Source organism: Cydia splendana, chromosome 6 (genome assembly GCF_910591565.1).
Source record: "Cydia splendana chromosome 6, ilCydSple1.2, whole genome shotgun sequence".
NCBI lineage: Eukaryota > Metazoa > Arthropoda > Insecta > Lepidoptera > Tortricidae > Cydia > Cydia splendana.
This window is the reverse complement of record NC_085965.1, coordinates 21,005,465-21,025,487: the sequence shown is the minus strand read 5'-3', so window position 1 is coordinate 21,025,487 and position 20,023 is coordinate 21,005,465. Positions and strand designations below refer to the sequence as shown.

At 37.6% G+C, this 20,023-nt stretch overlaps 1 protein-coding gene across 1 annotated transcript; it reads left to right on the top strand.

Moving 5' to 3' along the window:
• The first annotated feature begins 132 nt into the window (after positions 1-132).
• LOC134791572 (uncharacterized) lies at positions 133-19,434 on the top strand. The gene is made up of 16 exons (XM_063762621.1): positions 133-392; positions 940-1,045; positions 2,946-3,170; positions 3,788-3,988; positions 7,171-7,365; positions 8,139-8,340; positions 9,218-9,390; positions 9,954-10,081; positions 11,953-12,057; positions 12,864-12,969; positions 13,991-14,215; positions 14,645-14,845; positions 15,510-15,692; positions 16,172-16,370; positions 16,785-16,957; positions 19,282-19,434. The coding sequence occupies exons 1-16, from the start codon at positions 298-300 to the stop codon at positions 19,417-19,419; spliced, it is 2,655 nt and encodes an 884-aa protein (XP_063618691.1). The 5' UTR covers positions 133-297; the 3' UTR covers positions 19,420-19,434.
• The last annotated feature ends 589 nt before the right edge of the window (positions 19,435-20,023 follow it).

The following is a 20,023-nucleotide window of genomic DNA, read 5'->3' as shown; positions in this document are numbered from 1 at the left end:
ATTATCAATCAAGATACCATTAAAAACGCCAGATACTAAGCCTTATCATTGACGTTTCCATATGACATAACACATTTGACATTGACACTTGAATCTGATATTATTTATTATTTTCTTTTCTACAGTGATTTCTCCGGTACGCACATCGCACAATACCGAAACACAAAATAGAAACTGCGATAAAGGTGGCAGGTTACTTCCCAACCGCCTGCCGGTCACTACGGTCATTTGCACAGTCGAATTGGAAAGTTGTTCACCAAGCTATCGTTTTTATGTTCTGTGTTCTGTGTCCTAAAAATGAATAGCGTAACTCGTTCGTTGCGGTCAAAATGTTTTCACTCTGGATGGCATAGGTCTTTCTCTGTTACGGCGCCAGACAACGCCACTCATTCGTAAGTAATACTTATTAAATACAGAATTTTATCATCTTATTTAAGAAGAACCCGTAGTTCTCTAGTTTATGACTATTGAGCAATTACATTTACTGGTATTTACGACTGCCTAGTAACATTTAGTTGAATGTTATAGCTTGCTACTATTGTATACAATAATAACTTTTTATAGTTTTGAATTTGCCCTTGTATTTCTGCACACAGCACTTAAGTAATATCTTGCAGACAAATTCAATTAAGATAAAAATGAGAATAGAATACAGACATTTGGTTTCATTTATTATAACAGGGAACACACCACACAGGATGTATGCTGCCTGCTATACAGCCACTTGGGCATGGAATTTTTCAAAGGATACTTAACTTTATTATGAAATACACACTTGCAATTCAGTAAATTACAATAAATTGTTTTAGCTCATGAAAGTTATTGTGTCTAGGTAAATTTTATTTATTATAAACTGCTCTGCCGAGTAATTCGATGTAGAAGAAGAAATTTTACACAAAATTCGATATAAATATTTTAAATTCATTTTGTTTGTTGCAGATGTAAATTGTTAGTGGTAGGGGGAGGCTCTGGAGGGTGCACCATCGCTGCCAAGTTTGCTCGGAGACTCGGGAAAGATGCCGTCATTGTACTGGAGCCAAGTTGCGTAAGTTTCCTAGATTACCAACCTATCTACATGCCATTGCTGGATGTTGATAGGTTAAGGCCTGTGCCAGTGGGGAGGCACTCCTCTTTTCGGGCAAATTTGGCTCTGTTTGGCTCAGCATTGCTCTGAGCAATTATTAGGTCCTTTCTGTACAGTAGTACTTACTATTATTTATTCTGTGCCTGTGCCTCAGAGCTTTTCTTATTATTCAAAGGAATCAATAAGGGTATAAATAAATAAATACTCTAAGTAAAAACGCGTAAAAAACAAAAAGGAATGCAGATACATTTTTGAATGCCAAAATATATATCATAAGAGTTAGAGGGTAGGGTTAGTAAAAATACGAATTTTTGAGCATTACAAATGATATGATCATGATATCAGAGTATTGGTTTTGCATGACCGAATTACATATCATTATTGTTATTATGCACTCAGAATGTTGTTGGGGTTGCCCACATGGTGTAGCGCATCGCGCATGTTCGCCGAGGCCCATACAGACGATTTCCATGCGGTTATGCGAAAGAGAATCGTCTCGATGATGGGTCGGCTTAGGAGCAGTACCAACAGCATTCTGGATGTCATTGCAGAAAGGCCTGAGAATCCTATACTGGCGCATTGGATTCGCCAAGTTACAGGCTTTCTTAAATTTAGAAAATAGATTAGGTTATAGTTTAATGTATGTACATATACTAGGTGTAAAAATTAACATTAGTTCCTAAGTTATACTAACAAATATGGATGCAAATCTGAAATAAATATTTTCAATTTCAATTATTGTTATTATCAAAAGTAAACTGTAAAACTGGCTGCAACCAGTTTAGTAGGTTCTAAATTAATTATTTCTTTTACCTGTATGTACCTACAGTGGTTAAATAAACCCTGCTTGGCTAATACACACTACAAGTAAGTTAAGCAGTATTACCTACTATTGTCACAAATAACTAATCTGTAGATACTTAGGCGTGGGTCAATATAGGTACTTATAATTATATAATAATAAAGAATAAGTGCTCATCATGATGGGGGGTGAATGCCATAATCGCCACGCTTGGCAGGCGGGTTGGCGATCGCAGTCGAGTACACCGAATTTGAGGGACGCTGCTGCCCGTCCACCGGTGGTCTTGGACGCAGTTTAAGGATGTGTGTATGTACCCGGGTCCGACGCTGGATGCGGGTCGCTTCCAACCGGCACGTATGGAGGTCCAAGGGGGAGGCCTATGTTCAGCAGTGGACGTCTTATGGCTGAGATGAAAGAATAAGTAATGGATAACTACTTGTCGTACCTACGGCGCGTCAACAGATAATTATGTTTCAAGGTCTTTTGATTAGCAATAATTCGTTAATAATTTCATAACACTTACAAAATCAAAGTTTACTATACCTGATCCCTCATTTTACATTCCCGTTTGGAATGTATAAAACTTAAACAATTGAAATGACGAAGACTTAATATTTCATCAGTAATTTACGGTTTACGACGTTTACGTCGTACATTTCCACGACACGACGTCTCAACACGAAGTCGTATCGTGTAATTGTGTTTTCCCCTAGGTTATAGGTACTCGCGCGCTTGGTTTCCGCAACTCGACGTCATACGTGGTGGGTTGTCGGCACTACTCTTGCCAACCCAACTCTACCAAGAAGCCTAGCAGCAATTGATGTTGCCGGCGACTTTTAGGAGAGACCCCGGCGAACCGAGGTGTTGTGCCCGGTACTCTGCCACCCCTGGGCATTCGAGAATGACGTCGAAGACGCTAGAAGATGGCCGCCCTTCGACGTCGAGGGGCGGCTGTCTCTTCTGCCCCTTAAACATTGTTGTTGTTAGAACCTATATCTCACTTGTGCTTTTTCCTGATTTCATTACCTACTGGCCTTAAGCTTCATCTACCGTCTGCAGGACCACTACTACCAACCGCTCTGGACGCTAGTAGGCGCTGGTATAACCAGCGTGGCCAGCACTCGGCGAAGCGCGACCAGCGTCCTCCCTGTAGGAGCTAGGTGGCTGAGGGACTCTGCTGCATCCGTCGACCCTAAGAACCAGGAGGTCATCACGGCAAATGGGGACCAGATCAGATATGAGTACATCGTGGTCGCTGTCGGGCTGCAGAATGATTATGATAAGGTTAGTCATAGTTTTATTCATTTAGATGAATTCTCTTTCAGATTTCCTCAGGAATTATACTGATTTTTAAAGGGAAACGCGCTAGTGACACCTCTGGAGTTCTAAGCGTCCATAGATTACTGTAGCTTATCTAGGAGGGCTGTGTGCTTGTTTGGTACCATTCTAGTAAAAAAATTAAGGTTATCAGAGCTGTTACTAGAGTTCATAAGCTATCGTGTCCTCCTACAGCAACACGCATGTAACACCCTTTGAATTGTAAGCGTACAAACGCTGCATTTTTATTTACTACCAACCGCTGTGGACCACCTGTGGACGTAGGCGCCGTAACAAAAAGTAGGTAACCAGAGCTGCTGCAAAACGTTTATAGACAATGGAACATCTCTTACAGCAACACGCATGTGACACCCTTTAAATTGTAAGCGTCCATAGGTTGCATAGTCCGCTTACTATCACTTGTGTCATAAGTCTTGAGGTTTATTAGCCTCAAAGTAACAACGTAACTGTACTTATAGAACGTGAATTATGTTTAATTTAGTACTTTAACGATACAAAAAACACACTTAGGTACTTACAAAAGTTAGACTATAAATTACAACTTAAAAAAAATACTTCCACAGGTCCCCGGCCTCAGCGAAGCGCTCCAGCTTAAAGACAGCGGCGTCTCCACAATATATTCTCCGCATTACTGCGAAAAAACATGGAGTGACATGCGACAGCTCAAAGGTGGCGAGGCCATATTCACGTATCCGGACACACTCATCAAATGCCCGGGAGCCCCGCAAAAGATCGCGTATCTAGCTGATTCCTGGTTTAACAAGGTAAATTGTTTATAATAGGAGCAATCATAGTTCCCTGAGACACTCCTTTGATAAATCCAAATCCAGTAGCCATATACGATTACTGCGAAAAAACATGGGGCAACCTGCGGCAGTTCACAGGAGGCGAGGCCATATTCACGTACCCGGATACACAATCTATAAAATATCCGGGAGCTCTGCAAAAGATCGCGTATCTAGCTGATTCCTGGTTTAACAAGGTAAATTGTTTATAATAGCGGACCTATGATAGTTCCCTGAGACACTCCTTTTATAAGTCCAAATCCAGTGGCCATATACGATTACTGCGAAAAAACATGGGGGAACCTGCGGCAGTTCACAGGAGGCGAGGCCATATTCACAGACCCGGATACACAATCTATAAAATGTCCGGGAGCTCCGCAAAAGATCGCGTATCTAGCTGATTCCTGGTTTAACAAGGTAAATTGTTTATAATAGCGGACCTATGATAGTTCCCTGAGACACTCCTTATGAGGTCCATCCAGTAGCCATATACGAATACGATTACTGCGAAAAAACATGGGGCAACCTGCGGCAGTTCAAAGGAGGCGACGCCATATTTACGTACCCGGATACACAATCTATAAAACGACCGGGCGCACCGAAGAAGATTGCATACCTCGCTGAGTCTTGGTAAACAAGGTCTCTTCCGTCTCTTTTTTCCAGAAAGATTCCAAACTTGCATAGTGTCAAAAAATAAGACACATAAAATGATTACGACATACTTACTTTTTATTATGACAAGGAAAGTGTACGCTGAAAAGTTGTTACCCTGAATCCTAACTTTGTAAGTTTGTAAATGATATCGCAAAGCATTGGAAATTATAAGTGAATTTAATATTTTAAACTTTCGCGTTTTGAACACATATTAACTCACATTTATAGACGGGTCTAACGCGAATTTTATTCAATTACCTTGATTTACCGACGTTTCGACACAGGTTTCACTGGTCGTGGTCGCGGTTGACTGATGTCCCAGCAAAATGTCAAAACAGAAATTTGTGCAGCTACCCGACGAAAAGTGTATGGAGAAGTTTGGGGTAGACATCACATTTTCAAACCACCCACTACACATAATGTTAATTATTGTCAATAGTCCGACACGCAACACTCACAATATCCACGCACCCGTCCGAAGATAGATCCTTTGGCTTTAACTTTTGTATCACTGGTTCCCAAGCTGGCGATAAGTTGAAACCATCCTCCCTATTAAAATTCCTGGGGTGTTTTTTGATTTCAATTGCTTCTCACACAACTCGAGGATAAACGTCGGTAAATCAAGGTAATTGAATAAAATTCGCGTTAGACCCGTCTATAAATGTGAGTTATAAGTGAATTGTTTAATAATTTCTCATTTCAGTCAAAACGTTTACTTTTGCGGTTATTTGAACGATCAGGCTCGAGCCTGAAGTTTATCAACTCATTCAGTGATAACAGCTGTGTTTGATTAAGTAATTGACCGGCAATGTAATCAGTGCAATCGATATTGGCTTTGTCAGCAAGTATACTTTTTCTTAACTTAAATGGTTTTTGAGAAGATAATTAATGTACCATCTCCCACACTTTTAAAGCTTGACCATATATGATCATTGTCAAGAGGGCGCTGTTATTCTCATTGTATAGGCCATAGGGTGACAGTTCAGTACCGTAAAACGGGGTGAAAAGACACAATTTTCAACTTCAAGGACGATTTTCGCCAATAAATCAAATGATAAAAGTAAAAATTTTGATATAATTTTTTGAGTCTTGGTTAGTTCTTCAATTTTGCATTTGTGAAATCAATTTTTACCCACCCAATTCAGAGAAAATCAAAGAAAACTACCTATTTTCGCCATATCCTTAAAACGGGGTCGATAGACACAAGAAAGGGGTGAATAGAAAAATTAAGTTTCTGTAGTCATAGGCATCGAATTTGGTCATTATTATGTTGATACTTTATTCGAAAATAGTAAATATATCTGTTAAACAATTATTTGATACAAAATAGTTTTTTCGTGTCTTTTAACCCCCAAGGCGTGTTTTTTCACCCCTTTGTGGTATCTAATCACCCCCTATGGCGTAATTAATCACCCCATATGCGTATCCACTGACCCCTTTATCATGTAAAATTGCTTGTTGATAGTTTTTTGTAAGAAAATGCTTCATTATAGAGAAAATTGGTGATATTATTTATTATTTAGGTACTACAGATACTATATTACCAGGTTAGCTAATTTTTACTTTGTTAATATCACTACATTTACCGCTAGACCAAAGTTCAGACAGGCTTCATTTCTTACCTCGGCGAAGCCTTACTTTAGAGTTAAAAAAATCTAACTTTTAGGCAGTTTGATTAAGTTCTTTTGGTATCAAAGTAGAGAATAAATAGTCTACTGTATACGTATTCCAAAAACTCTGAGTTTAGAGTTGTACGTACTTAAATATAACAACTTGAAAAAAAAGTTCAAAATTTCTCTATTCACCCCGCGATTTCTGTTGACCCCGTTTTACGGTAGTTCCAGTGAAATTCCGGACCATGGCGCGTGATCATATATTCAGGCTTTAACTGACAGTTCGTAAACCTTATTTCAAAAGGCATAAGGTCCACCGATGGATAGTTAAGAGCGTTGCTGTTTTTAATATGTTGTTTTGTGGGAATGTGGATCGTAGGGCAATCAGATTCTTAGCATCTGTGTTGGAGCTTAATAATCTACAATGCCATTTCCCAATAATATTTATATCTTATTCTATAAGTAAACAAATAATGTATTTACATCTTCTCTGAAACGTTTCAAGAGTTACAGGTTGTTCAAGTTTGCTGCCAATTTTAGGGTTTGAAATTAGAATAAAGTCATCCAAAATGTATATATGAACGGTCGTCTTTGACAATAAATTGATAATCAGTTCAAGTTCACACTATATTAAGGCCGAACGTATATAAATACAATTGTCAATATATATGGAAGCTGCAATGATCTATTATAATATAGAGTATTTACAACTTTTAACCATTGTTTAAAATCGCCAACAATGACCATTGTTTCAAAACAACGCGTAATTATTTAGCAAAGACAATGTCCACCGATGGTCAGTAAAGACCTGTTATTACCCAAAATGAAAAAAAGTAGGTACTTTTGGTAGTTTTTGTAAAGAAAATATAATCCCTACACTACATCATATTTCAGGCCAACGTTCGTTCAAAAACGAACATAACATACAACACGTGCTTGCCCGTCATATTCGGCGTGAAGAAATACGCCGACGTGCTACTAAAGGTGGTGGAAAGGAAGAATATCAAGGTTAACTACACCACGGTGCTGAAGGAACTGCATGTAGACAAGAAGGAAGGGGTATTTGTGAGCGCTAAGGATAAGAGTAAGGTATCGAGAGCTTTTATTTATTGTTTTTTAATTGACTAAGACTTAATAGCATTTTAGGTATTGAGCACGTTATCCATATTAATAATAATTATTAATATTATAAGGGCGAAAGTGTGTCTGTCTGTTACCTCTTCACGCTTAAGCTGCTGAACCGATTTAGTTGAAATTTGGTATAGAGATAGTTTGTGTCCCGGGGAAGGACATAGGATAGTTTTTATGTCGGAAATCATCGCTGAAGAGAGTGCAAAGGGGGGTGTAATTGAAAGAGTTAATTAATTGCCTAATAATTGAAGTAAGCAATGCGCGAATTGAATGATTGCTATTATCCAGGCGCTATACCTACTTTAGCTGCTGTCACTAATTCCACGCAGACAAAGTCGCGGGCAAAAGCTAGTAGTTGTATAAATACACGCGGCCTAAGAAAGCATAAGAAGACCAACGTCCTCTCTTCGTAGTATAAGAATTTTATTTACTTTCGAATCTAATTCTTTCTGCGAAGGTAGATACAAATAGTCTTTGGCGACAAATATGTTCTATACCTACACATAAATTAAAAATATGTCACCATCATCATTTATTTAAGAGTTAGACTCTTGTCGGTGGAGCGATTTCCATGCATGTCGGTCCTCTGCCTTCTCCTTGACAGCCTGATACGACGCGACGTTGAGCTTTTGCTTTACTTGATCTATGTACGTTCTCCTTGGTTTCCCCATCCGTCTCCTTGCTTCAACTCTCCCTAAAATATGTATTTCATTATAAATTATTTTCGCCAGACATTTGTTCAGCCCTACGACATGATCCACGTCACGCCTCCAATGAAGACGCCGGACTTCCTCCGTAACAACAAGGACATCACCGACGCCAGCGGATACCTAGAAGTCGACAAGTTCACTCTACAACACACCAAGTTCCCCACTATGTACGGGATCGGAGACTGCACTAATACGCCGAATAGTAAAACTGCTGCTGCAATTGGTAAGTTGTAGACTTTCAATAGGCCTTTGATAAAGTAATTTGACACAATGTATTACTTTGCCGACACACACATACCTGTCATATATCTGCTTTAACTTAAATCCTACCTGTCATGGCACTTTGTACTACTTACGGAACGTGACAAGACTTATGGGTTCAATTTCAATGTAAATAAAGACCGGAGTACCTTGGGGTTCAGTATTGGGGCCTTTGTTCTATGTAATTTACACAGTTGAACACAAGCAGAGCGGCTTGTTTGTAACTGTCGATAAGTTCACTCTACAACACGCCAAGTTCCCCAACATGTACGGGTTCGGAGACTGCATTAATACGCTGAATAGCAAAACTGCTGCTGCTATTGGTAAGTCGTAGATATTGAAGAGGCTTTTGACTGAGTAACTTTATAGTTTAAGTAGGTACACAATCAAGGAGTATTTATTACTTTGAATATTTTCCCATACCTATTCCATATCTACTTTATTTAAACTGTCTGTCAGGCCACCTTCTAAAGTCTTGGAAATGACGGTAGGAGTATGTCAAGGCTCAGTATTGGGACCCGCTGTTTTAAAACAATACATTGATCCTTATTAACTGAAATGAAGTAATGAAAAACTACCGAGATCCTTTTAATTAATTATATGCGAAATAGACGAATTAACCCCTTACGCACAATCCGCGACTCTCTAACTATAGGTACCGCAAATCAATAATATTTTAATGTACCAGATTTTCATTGCCCATCTGCTTTTTTAATGCTGCTTCTGCCGTCCAAAAACAGCTTTGAATTATATTATCTACTTTATAAATAATACATATCGTCTATGAATCGCGCCTGTTTTACTTTTCTTCTATATTTTGAATTTTCCCTTCATTTCAGCGAAACAGTGCTACGTCCTAGAGCACAATCTCCTTTCAACGATGGCGAAGGACAACCCGAAGCAGAAATACGACGGCTACGGCGCCTGTCCGCTGGTGACGTCATACAACACCTGCATACTTGCCGAATTCTTGTACGATGGCGTTGTGCATGAGACTATGCCGTTCAACCAGGTAGTAAGTTGACAATTGGGTAGCTGCCTAGAGGTATTTAGTGAGTATGCTTAGTAAGTACCTATATGTGGTTATAAAGTTACTTTTACATGTAGGGTGTATGTTGTGTTGGCATTTTATACGAACAGTATCATGTTGTATGTTCCTTCCTTCCATCCTTTTTGATTTTTGTATTTTTTATTTATGATTTGCTTACCTATCTAATTAATCATTTGATGATAACTGAGTTTGATAAAAAGTTAGTTTGTAGTTAATTATATTTATAATTTTAGAAAAAAATCATTATTTTATTACCTATTCCTACTTTTTGTACCTTCTTTTTTCAAGGCAAATATTTGTTTATTGTTCATTTATTGGCAGAACGAAATCAGTTAACGATATTACTAATGAGCGGCTGTGGCGGATGCAAATATAACGTTACAATTTTGGATTTATAGTAACGTTAAAGTTCAACAATAAAAAGCTACATTACAATTTACAGAGCTGCTGTGATTAAAAATATGTATCCGTAATTTTTCTTAATTTTGTAAATTTTCCCTAATTTTTGTTTTATACTTCCACAGGCGACGGAAAGCCGGATAGCGTACCAAATGAAACGCCACCTCTTCCCCTTCATATACTGGAACTTCATGCTGAAGGGCTACTACCACGGGCCCGAGTTCGTCAGAAAGATCGTCAACCCATCCGCCAAGTAGACGTCCAAGTGCTCGTCATCAGTCGTGATCGTTCCAGGTGTCATCTACTGGGCATTCACATGTCGAGCATTAGGAAGTTTACCATAACGTCTCTAAGAGAAGGTAACGTAAGCGCAATTTAGTCGAGTTGCTGTTCTTAAGGTTCAATTTTGGTACGCGATATATGATTAGTGTCGTAATTATGCTGAGACCCGTGGTAAGTTCATCAAGGGGGCAGACATTGCGGGCAAAGCTCACGTCATTTCGGTAAATTTGGGGGCCTTCTCGGACGAAGGCCTCGGCATTTTGGCCACTTTGCTAGGTACCCTACAGTTACGCCACCGGGTGTAATATTTTTTTAATAAGTAATGTTTTTTTAGATGGAACTGTACTCAAGTTTTCAATCTATTTTTTTGGTGGAAATGGTTAAGAAGTTTATTGGTGTTGCAAATGGTTTTAACTTTCGTAGTTTGGCACGGCCATGATTTAATGTCTACTACGTAAAAAAAACTAGATTACGAAAAATTACATGATTGTGCTTTAAAAACTTCGCAACAAAATAAGAAAGTTAGGATAGGAGTTCAATGCATAATTTTATATTTTTAGAAGACCTCAAATTATTGAAATTATACAATTTTGTATGTATATATTGGATTTATTTTAAGTTATTATTTCTATTAGAAAGTTGAAACGAGCATACTTAGATATTAAGATGTCGACATTATCACGTGAAATAACTAACGTTGCCATTTTTATTTTAACCTACTTAAACTTAAATATAACTTTGTGTATTTGCTTTGCTACGATTGGTGTACATATTTCTACAAATATTTTTGACGTTTTTTTGGCAAATTTAAATATTATTTTGTTAAAATTTTGTTCTATTAAAATGTCCAATCAAATTGGTATACATATTTTATTTACTTTATTTATTTTGTTGTTGTTTAATTGTTGAGGGCTATTAACCACGAGTATTAATTTTGGAGATTAACAATATACTATACTCATGTTTAATTTAGATGCCATATCACAAACTAATCATTTATAACCCAATTTTAATGAATTATTTTAACTAGGATATAAATTCAAAGTGCGCTTTGACTGTTATGTAAATAATCAGATGTTCTAATAAAGTATATATTTTTACATAAAACAATCGTTTTATTTAAGAGTACCATTAAATTTTTGTACCTATGTACTTATTATATGGTATTTTTTTGATATCCTTCGCAGCGTATCACGCTTGAACTAATATTAGGTAGGTATTAAGTACGAGTTACATGCACTGCAAGTACTGCAACTGATGGGTGAATGGACATTACAAAATATGACATCAAATATCGCTCCTGTACAAGTTTTTCGTTTCAGTAATCTTGTGCTTGTATTAGAAACTAGCTTATGCCCGCGACTTCGTCTGCGTAGAATTAGTGACAGCAGCTAAAGTAGGCACATAGCGCCTGGATAATGCTATTACCAATCATTAAATTCGCGCATTGCTTACTTCAATTATTAGGCAATTCATTAACTCTTTCAATTCCACCTCCCTTTGCACTCTCTTCAGGGATGATTTCCGACATAAAAACTATCATATGTCCTTCCCCGGGACTCAAACTATCTCTATACCAAATTTTAACTAAATCGGTTTAGCTGCTTAAGCGTGAAGAGGTAGCAGACAGACAGACACACTTTCGCCTTTATAATATTATTAGTATGGATTTAGAACTGTTTCAACAGTAACCTTGATTTTTTTCCTACTACCTACGGCGAAGGTTTAGGCATGGCGTAATAACTACTATATTTATTAATCTAGTTGGCTTCGCCGTCAAAATTCCACGTAAACACAATCAACAATGACTTAAAAACAAATTTATATAAATAATTATTGCTGATGTTTACAAATGGCCATCGTTCTGAACAAGCTGAATGTTTACCGATATGTGACGTCACAGTTGCACTACAGGTTCGCCTCAAGCACTAGTAATAACAAATACAAGTGAGTACTTTATTTATGTTTTGGTGTCAATAATGACTAGTTATTTATTATTTTCACAGCAAGTATAAGACAGTTGTTAGATAGGTGGCGAGAAAGCGACAAGTGATAGACTATTAACTCAGGAAAAGAAACTCACTTCTCGCTGTTCGCCGCCAGTCGGGCATCTGTGCCATTTTTAAGCAATTTTATTACATTCGGGGAAGTATTCGAAATAAATGTACCTATATGACTTTCACGTAAAAACTCTGAAAACAAGTGATATTTACACTCTAACGCAGAAATAAAGCTGTCACAACTTTTTTTAAGTCTGACTTGTAGGTACCTATTTTATATTGGCAAGGGTAATTATATCGGGTTATACGTACAGTGTCATCGGCCTGAATACCATCTCAGTTACGTGTTTTTTAGGGTTCCGTACCCAAAGGGTAAAACGGGACCCTATTACTAAGACTCCGCTGTCCGTCCGTCCGTCCGTCTGTCACCAGGCTGTATCTCACGAACCGTGATAGCTAGACAGTTGAAATTTTCACAGATCATGTATTTATTTCTGTTGCCGCTATAACAACAAATACTAAAAACAGAATAAAATAAATATTTAAGTGGGGCTCCCATACAACAAACGTGATTTTTGACCGAAGTTAAGCAACGACGTCGGACGCGGTCAGTACTTGGCTGGGTGACCGTTTTTATAGATAATAGTACGGGACCCTTCGTGTGCGAGTCCGACTCGCACTTGGCCGGTTTTTGTGCGTTTAACCTACTTGTTCCTACATTAGGTATTTAATCTATATAATTTGTGCTTTTAGATGTAAATTACTGATAGTGGGTGGAGGAACGGGCGGCTGCAGCGTCGCGTGGCGATTCTCCAACAAATTGAAGAACAGTGAAATTTGTGTCATAGACCCAGCAGAAGTAAGTCATGCAACCCATGGTATAATAATATACTCCGCCTGGTACTCCATTCCGAGATTCGCGTATGACCTAACTGACACGCGCCTACGTCATCATGCTGTTTACAGGTTCTCAAACTTTGAAATGTGGGAGAATTTTAACCAACGGTGAAAATTATTTTAACGGCATTAATTTTAAGTTATTCATGTAGAAACATAGTAAAATAAAACAAATCTAATGTATTAAATTAAACTTTATTTATCTATACAAGACAAACGTTTAAAAAACTAATTCACAGTTACACATTAATTACCAAGCTTACGACGTGAAAAGTTTGGAAAACACTGCGACTGCTGACACTGAGCGAGAAGGAAATAACAATTAACACGCGTTCGACAAGGATGACGGTCAGGGCATGAAGTTATCTAGATCCGAATTGTCAAATGTCCACAGCGCTATCCTGTGTTGCCAGTAGTATAAACAGAATTACCCGAAAGTCTGAAATTTCTTTCGTGAATCGGAAGATATTGCTAACGAGTAATTAAAAATGACGTGTTATTGTAAAATTTAAGCTAAAATACATATAAATGAAAATTATAAAATTATAAAGAAATATTTTAACTTATTAACCATAGGTATACCTAATGTACCCATGTAACATGTTATGTTGAAATAAAGTGGCAATGTTATTGTGACGTAATCGCGTGTCACTCTGGGAATGGAAGACCATGTTTTATTAGACCATGATGCAACCATTTAAATAATTTGCCGTTTTTTTTACAAAATATCATATTTTTTCCTATTTCATGTAGAAGCATTTTAGATTTATAATAGATTTGTTTGTAGACAAAGATAGATATGACATGGAAAGAAAATATAAATAACAAGACATATTAATAATTCCTTGCCTAATTCTCAATTACCGTGCGGCCCCAAAAGCATTCTTATTCACCTTTAAAATGCATATTTCTCACTAGTATGGGTTTTTAAAAACAGATATTGACGGTGCCTACAACACAACTATATTTTTTTAACTTTCCAGTTCCACTACTACCAACCGCTCTTCCCCCTGGTGGCCGCCGGTATCAAGGAGTTCGATCAAAGCAAGAAGCCCCTCCGGTCCGTGTTGCCGCCCGGCGTGTGTTGCATCAAAGACTACGCGTGGCATTTCGACCCGTGCAACCACGTTGTCCATACGCATGGTGGGGATGAAATTTATTATGACTTCTTGGTGGTGGCTGTGGGGCTTATTAATGATTATTACAAGGTAAGGCATGACAAGTTATTTGTCATATCTGGAGTAGCTCAGCTAAGGAAGCACCTTGGCTTGTCAGAGAATCTTAGTCAAATGAGGTAATATGGACATTGAGAGGTTTGAGAGAGATCGCAAGAAATTCTGAGAATTACTTTTCGATTGACGACCTAAATTTACTTTGCGACTGCTATGATCGTAAAATAATTCAAAATGTCCTTAAGTTAAGCTTTATTTTGTGCTAAATTACCTAAGAGTCTGTTTTTGAAGCCTGACATATGAAGGTCTGACATAAAGCAGAAACCCTCTCAGTGCTACAGATCACTGGTGTAAGCTTCGTTCAAGTACCTACCTATTATATTCATACCTAGCAGTATGCGAGATAATGGTCTGTTATTTAGTTATTTCGTGGTAAATGTACCTTCTGACATGAACCTGTTTCAGATAAACGGCCTAAAAGCAGCGCTAGATGACCCGTGCAGCTGCGTAACCACAATATATTCTCCGGAACACTGCCAGAAGACATGGTCGGCCATTCAGCGCACAGCCGGGGGTCACGCCATCTTTACTTTCCCACGCGAAGGTGCGAAATGCTCTGGTGCTGCGCAGAAGATCATGTACCTCGCTGATGACTACTTTAGACAGGTTCGTCAACATCTCAGTTACAAAATCTACCTTCATATTAATATGTCAATGCCTTCATCATTACATTATAGATAGAGGTACCTTATACTCTCCTGAGCACTGCCAAAAGACATAGTCAACCGTTCAACGTGTGCGCATGCAGCGGTCAGGGTATAAGTATTTACATTCCCTCGTGACGGGACGAAATGCTCAGAAGTCGCTCAGAAAATCATGTACCTACCTCTCTGATGACTATTTAGGAAGATTCGTCAACATCTCAGATACAAAAACATCCACCTTCATAATTTACACTCTCCGGAGTCCTGACAGTAGACCTATAACGCCACTCGTAAGTTGGTGAGCAAAATACTGGTTACGTTACGACACGTTAAAAAATGTACCTACCTACAGGAACCTATCAAATTTTACTAAATAGGATAGGTATAGGTAATAGGTTGATTGAAGAATAATCAAAAAGGACCAGACCTGTCCCCATTTACCGATGTACGTTAATCGATACCCAAGACTACCAACAAACTTATACGGAAAGCCCATACTTGTAAATTTCATCTTGATTAAGTAGCTCTCTCCATGCTTCTAAGTTGCGAGGGACAATGACGAGTATATTTGTCGCCGATATGTAACTGTCTATCTGTGTTACCCCTTACTCTTTCTATATTTGCAGAACAAAAAACGCGACCTTCTAAACATAACCTACAACACTGGCTCCGACGCCATTTTCGGCGTCCCGAAGTACGCCAAAGCGCTAGAGCGCGTGGCCAGCGCACGTGCCGTAGCCGTCAATACGTGCTGCGAGTTGGTGGAGGTCACGCCGAAACACGCCGTGTTTGTGGACGCTTGTGAAATGGTAGGCATCTTATGCTTTATTTTCTGGGTTTTAAAGGTTGAAAAGACAAGCCACGTCATCATCCTCAATACTTCGAAGATGAAGAGATATGCCTATGGCAGGAATGAGTGCTACAATACCTCTCTTACTCCTCCTTCGTCTAGAGTTAGACCAAGAAAAGTCTGCAGAGATTTTGATAGCCCACGCAGTGCAAGTGTTATTTTAAACGTCAAACTTCTATGAAATTATGACGTATAAAAGACACTTGCACTGCGTGGGCTATCAAAATCGCTGCATACTTTTCTTGGCTAGCTCTAGTTGAAATTAGATTTGACGACACATTTTTTTTAAATGTATGAATGCAGTTTTTCTTGTTACTAAAATCGATGACATGGTTCCTGAGAAGAGATCGTCGTATGTCTTATATAGTTTCAGATTTTCCCATACTGACCGATCTAAATGGGCAATCCTGTATAGTGATTAAATTACTTCTTCCACAGCCCATAACACTCCCATACAACTTCCTCCACGTAACGCCTCCAATGTCTCCACCCACCGGCCTGGTGCAGTCCCTACTCGCCGACGAAACCGGCTACCTCAACGTAGACAAGTACACCCTGCAGCACCGTCAGTTCTCCAACGTATACGGCTTGGGAGACTGCACCAATACGCCTAATAGCAAGACTGCTGCTGCCGTTGGTATGTACCTTATTATCATGGTTTGGTTAAGTCACAACAGGCTACCTTGACGTAGATCAGTACACCCTGCAGCATCGCCAATTCACCACCAGGCTGGGGAGACTGCACCAATACGCCTAACAGCAACAGTGCTGCTGACTGTTGGTTAGTTACTCTACCATCTGTTACTAGACTCAGACGTCAGAAGAATCACCTTGACGTAGACCAGTACACAGTACAGTTGAATTTATTGTAAAATTGTACACGTGCTTACACGTCTGAACTAGTGTCTGTGTAACACTTGCATTTGCTCATAGAGTAGCATTCGTTATTCGTGCTTACTGCACTCATAACATAACAATATGATTATGAATTTTATGAGTCTAATTGTTATGAATTTTAATGACAACCGATATTTGTAATTCACGCTTTCAGCTCGCCAAAGCCATGTGGTAGAACAAAACCTATGGGCCACCATGCAGGGCCGGCAACCTTCAGCCAAATACGACGGCTACGGCGCCTGCGCGATGATGACGTCATACCGCACCGGCATCCTGGCCGAGTTCCGCTACGACAAGCAGCCGTATGAGACCTTCCCGTTCGACCAGGTAAACCTTAACACTGGCGCGTTAAAGTTCAAATTGTAATGACCGACAATCGACATAGTTGCTGAGTTGCGCTACGACTGTTACGAGTGCTACGACTACCAGCACTGTGATGCCATCCCGTTCTACCAAAGTAGACTTTAATATTGGCGCGTTATAGTTTAAATTCGCGTACGCGCTGGCAGTTGAAAGTCTCTTGAAATGTTTCAGGTGAACTAGACCTTAATAATAACCCAACTAGCAAAAAAGTCTCAGATTGCGCACTTTATAAGAGTAGTGAGCTTATAGCGCTCTTATTTTTGTTTTGAACTTATCATCGCTCTTATATTAGTCTTAGACAAGCTAATACGCACTTTAGTAAGTTTAGTCTTATTACCTAGTCTTATATATGTATATAAGAGCATTTTATAATATCATTATAAGCCTCTCGCTCTTACAATAACATTTACTAAGTCTCATTGAACTTGAGAGTACTTGGTCTTATATCCACATTCTCTAAGTTCATTTGATCTTATATTAGACTTTCTAAATGCTATTATAAGAATGTAAGGCTAATATCAACATAGCATAATACTATTATAAGCCTCTTGCTCTTACAACAACATTTACGAAGTCTCATTGAACTTGAGAGTACGTGGTCTTATATCCACATTCTCTAAGTTCATTTGATCTTATATTAGACTTTATAAATGCTATTATAAGAATGTAAGACTAATATCAACATAGCATAATACTATTATAAGCCTCTTGCTATCACAACAACATTTACGAAGTCTCATTGAACTTGAGAGTACCTGGTCTTATATCCACATTCTCTTAGTTCATTTGATCTTATATTAGACTTTCTAAATGCTATTATAAGAATGTAAGACTAATATCAACATAGCATAATACTATTATAAGCCTCTTGCTCTTACAACAACATTTACGAAGTCTCATTGAACTTGAGAGTACCTGGTCTTATATCCTCATTCTCTTAGTTCATTTGATTTTATATTAGATTTCTAAATGCTATTGTAAGAATGTAAGACTAATATCGACATAGCATAAGAACACTGTAAGTACGTACGTTTCTGATCATACTAAAGCTATAATAAGATCAACAGCAGCACTTTAGTAAGATATTAGAGTGATATAAGATCAAGACACTTATATCACAAAAGAGAAGATCAATATAAGATGGTTTGATCTTAAATCGTTTTTGGGAACACTATTGTTAGTATAAGTAAAGCAAGGAACCGTAATTTATTCAACATGGCCACATCATTTGTATTCAGAATGCTTAAAATACTCTAATAGTGCGCTTGAAAAATACACCTACATCAATGGCTGACTATCAATACAAAATAAAGAAATAAAATAATTATAAAAATATTCAAATACCATATTTGAGTAGGCGCATGAAGTTTGAAGTGTAAAACAGGGTCTACTTTACAATAAATAATATTTTCCCATGTGAATACTTACCCTGAAACATAAACAGACGATGATAAATAGCACGTTATTATATTTAAACATAATTCATAAAAAGTTTGATAAACACTTACACTAATATGTTTTTGTCACGTTGCAGTTAATTTCACCCGTATATTTATACTTCACAAATAGAATGTTTCAAACCAAAATAAGCTTATTTAGGCTTACAAGATTCTAACGTTCGACCAATATAAGCCTATGTAGGCTTACAATATACTTACATTCGACCAATATAAGCCTATGTAGGCTTACAAGATACTTACGTAAAAGCGATATTAGCCTAAAGCAGCTTAATATAGATTTGAAAAATATTACTGTGAATGCAAACAACATTCAATTAGACTGATATTAGAACGATATTAAAATAAATACGCTTATGCTTTGTGCCCAAACCCGGGCTTATACGATGATATAAAATCAATATAAGAGCGACAAAATTGTAGTCTAGAGACTGTTGTTAGCGTGATTTTGCTAGTTGGGAAGCACATAAAGTTTTAAGATTCTTAAACCTTGAATTAGACCTCAAATAATATTACGCTATAACTCGCATTTATAGACGGGTCTATAACAAATTGGTTTTATTACCTTTATTTATAAATTCGCGATATACCCGTCTATAAATGTGAGTTAATGTGTGTTCAAAACGCGAAAGTATTAAATATTACGAGTATATATTACGTTATAGTTATTTAAATTATAACTAATATAAAATAATGTGAAGAATCACGGCCCAGTATATTTTTATGTATCCGTCCAGGTAGATGTAAAAATGTCTAAATACAGCCTTATTGTTAAGGCAATAAGGCTTTTACTTGCCTGTTGTAGTTACTTTGTAAAGTGTATTTTTTCAGAGTAAAGAGCGAAAACTGTTCTACTACATGAAACGAGACTATTTCCCATACTTATATTGGAATAAAATTGTCAAAGGAAAGTGGAACGGACCTAAAAAAATACCCAGATTGAGTAACCCTTTTCGGAAGAAGAAATAACCACTATATTTTTTTGGATTTATTTGTTATTTAATAAAGATTGTCGAAAAATAGTAATAGTACCTATAGTTACAAAAAGGTTAAAACAATGTTATATTTAGTAATTTGTTACATATGTAGGTAATACATAAACTTATGTACATATAATTGTATTATTTTGGTTTGAAGCTAACTCTATTTTATCTCGGTATTAGTATGTCCACATAAAATATTTCTAATCTTAAGTTTTATACACCTAAACGCTAATTGTCTTTATTTACAGAAAATATCTATACAAAAATAAATATTGCTCAATTAGCTCATACACTTATTTTGTCTATACTATGACTTATTTATTTACAGACTAATCTTACTAAATTAACGATAATACAGGCCATAGCGTAAGGCTTCTAGGAAAAGTGTATACAAGCCTTACGCTATGGCCTGTATAATTATTATAAATTATACAGGCCATAGCGTAAGGCTTCTATACACTTTCCCTCGTAGCGCACTTTTATAAGTAATTAGTACCATAACACTTAACGTTTAGCGGTGGACAGTGCATTAATTATTTACCTTCGGTATAGCCTATCCGATTTCTAAGATCAAGTTCGCCATACATTTA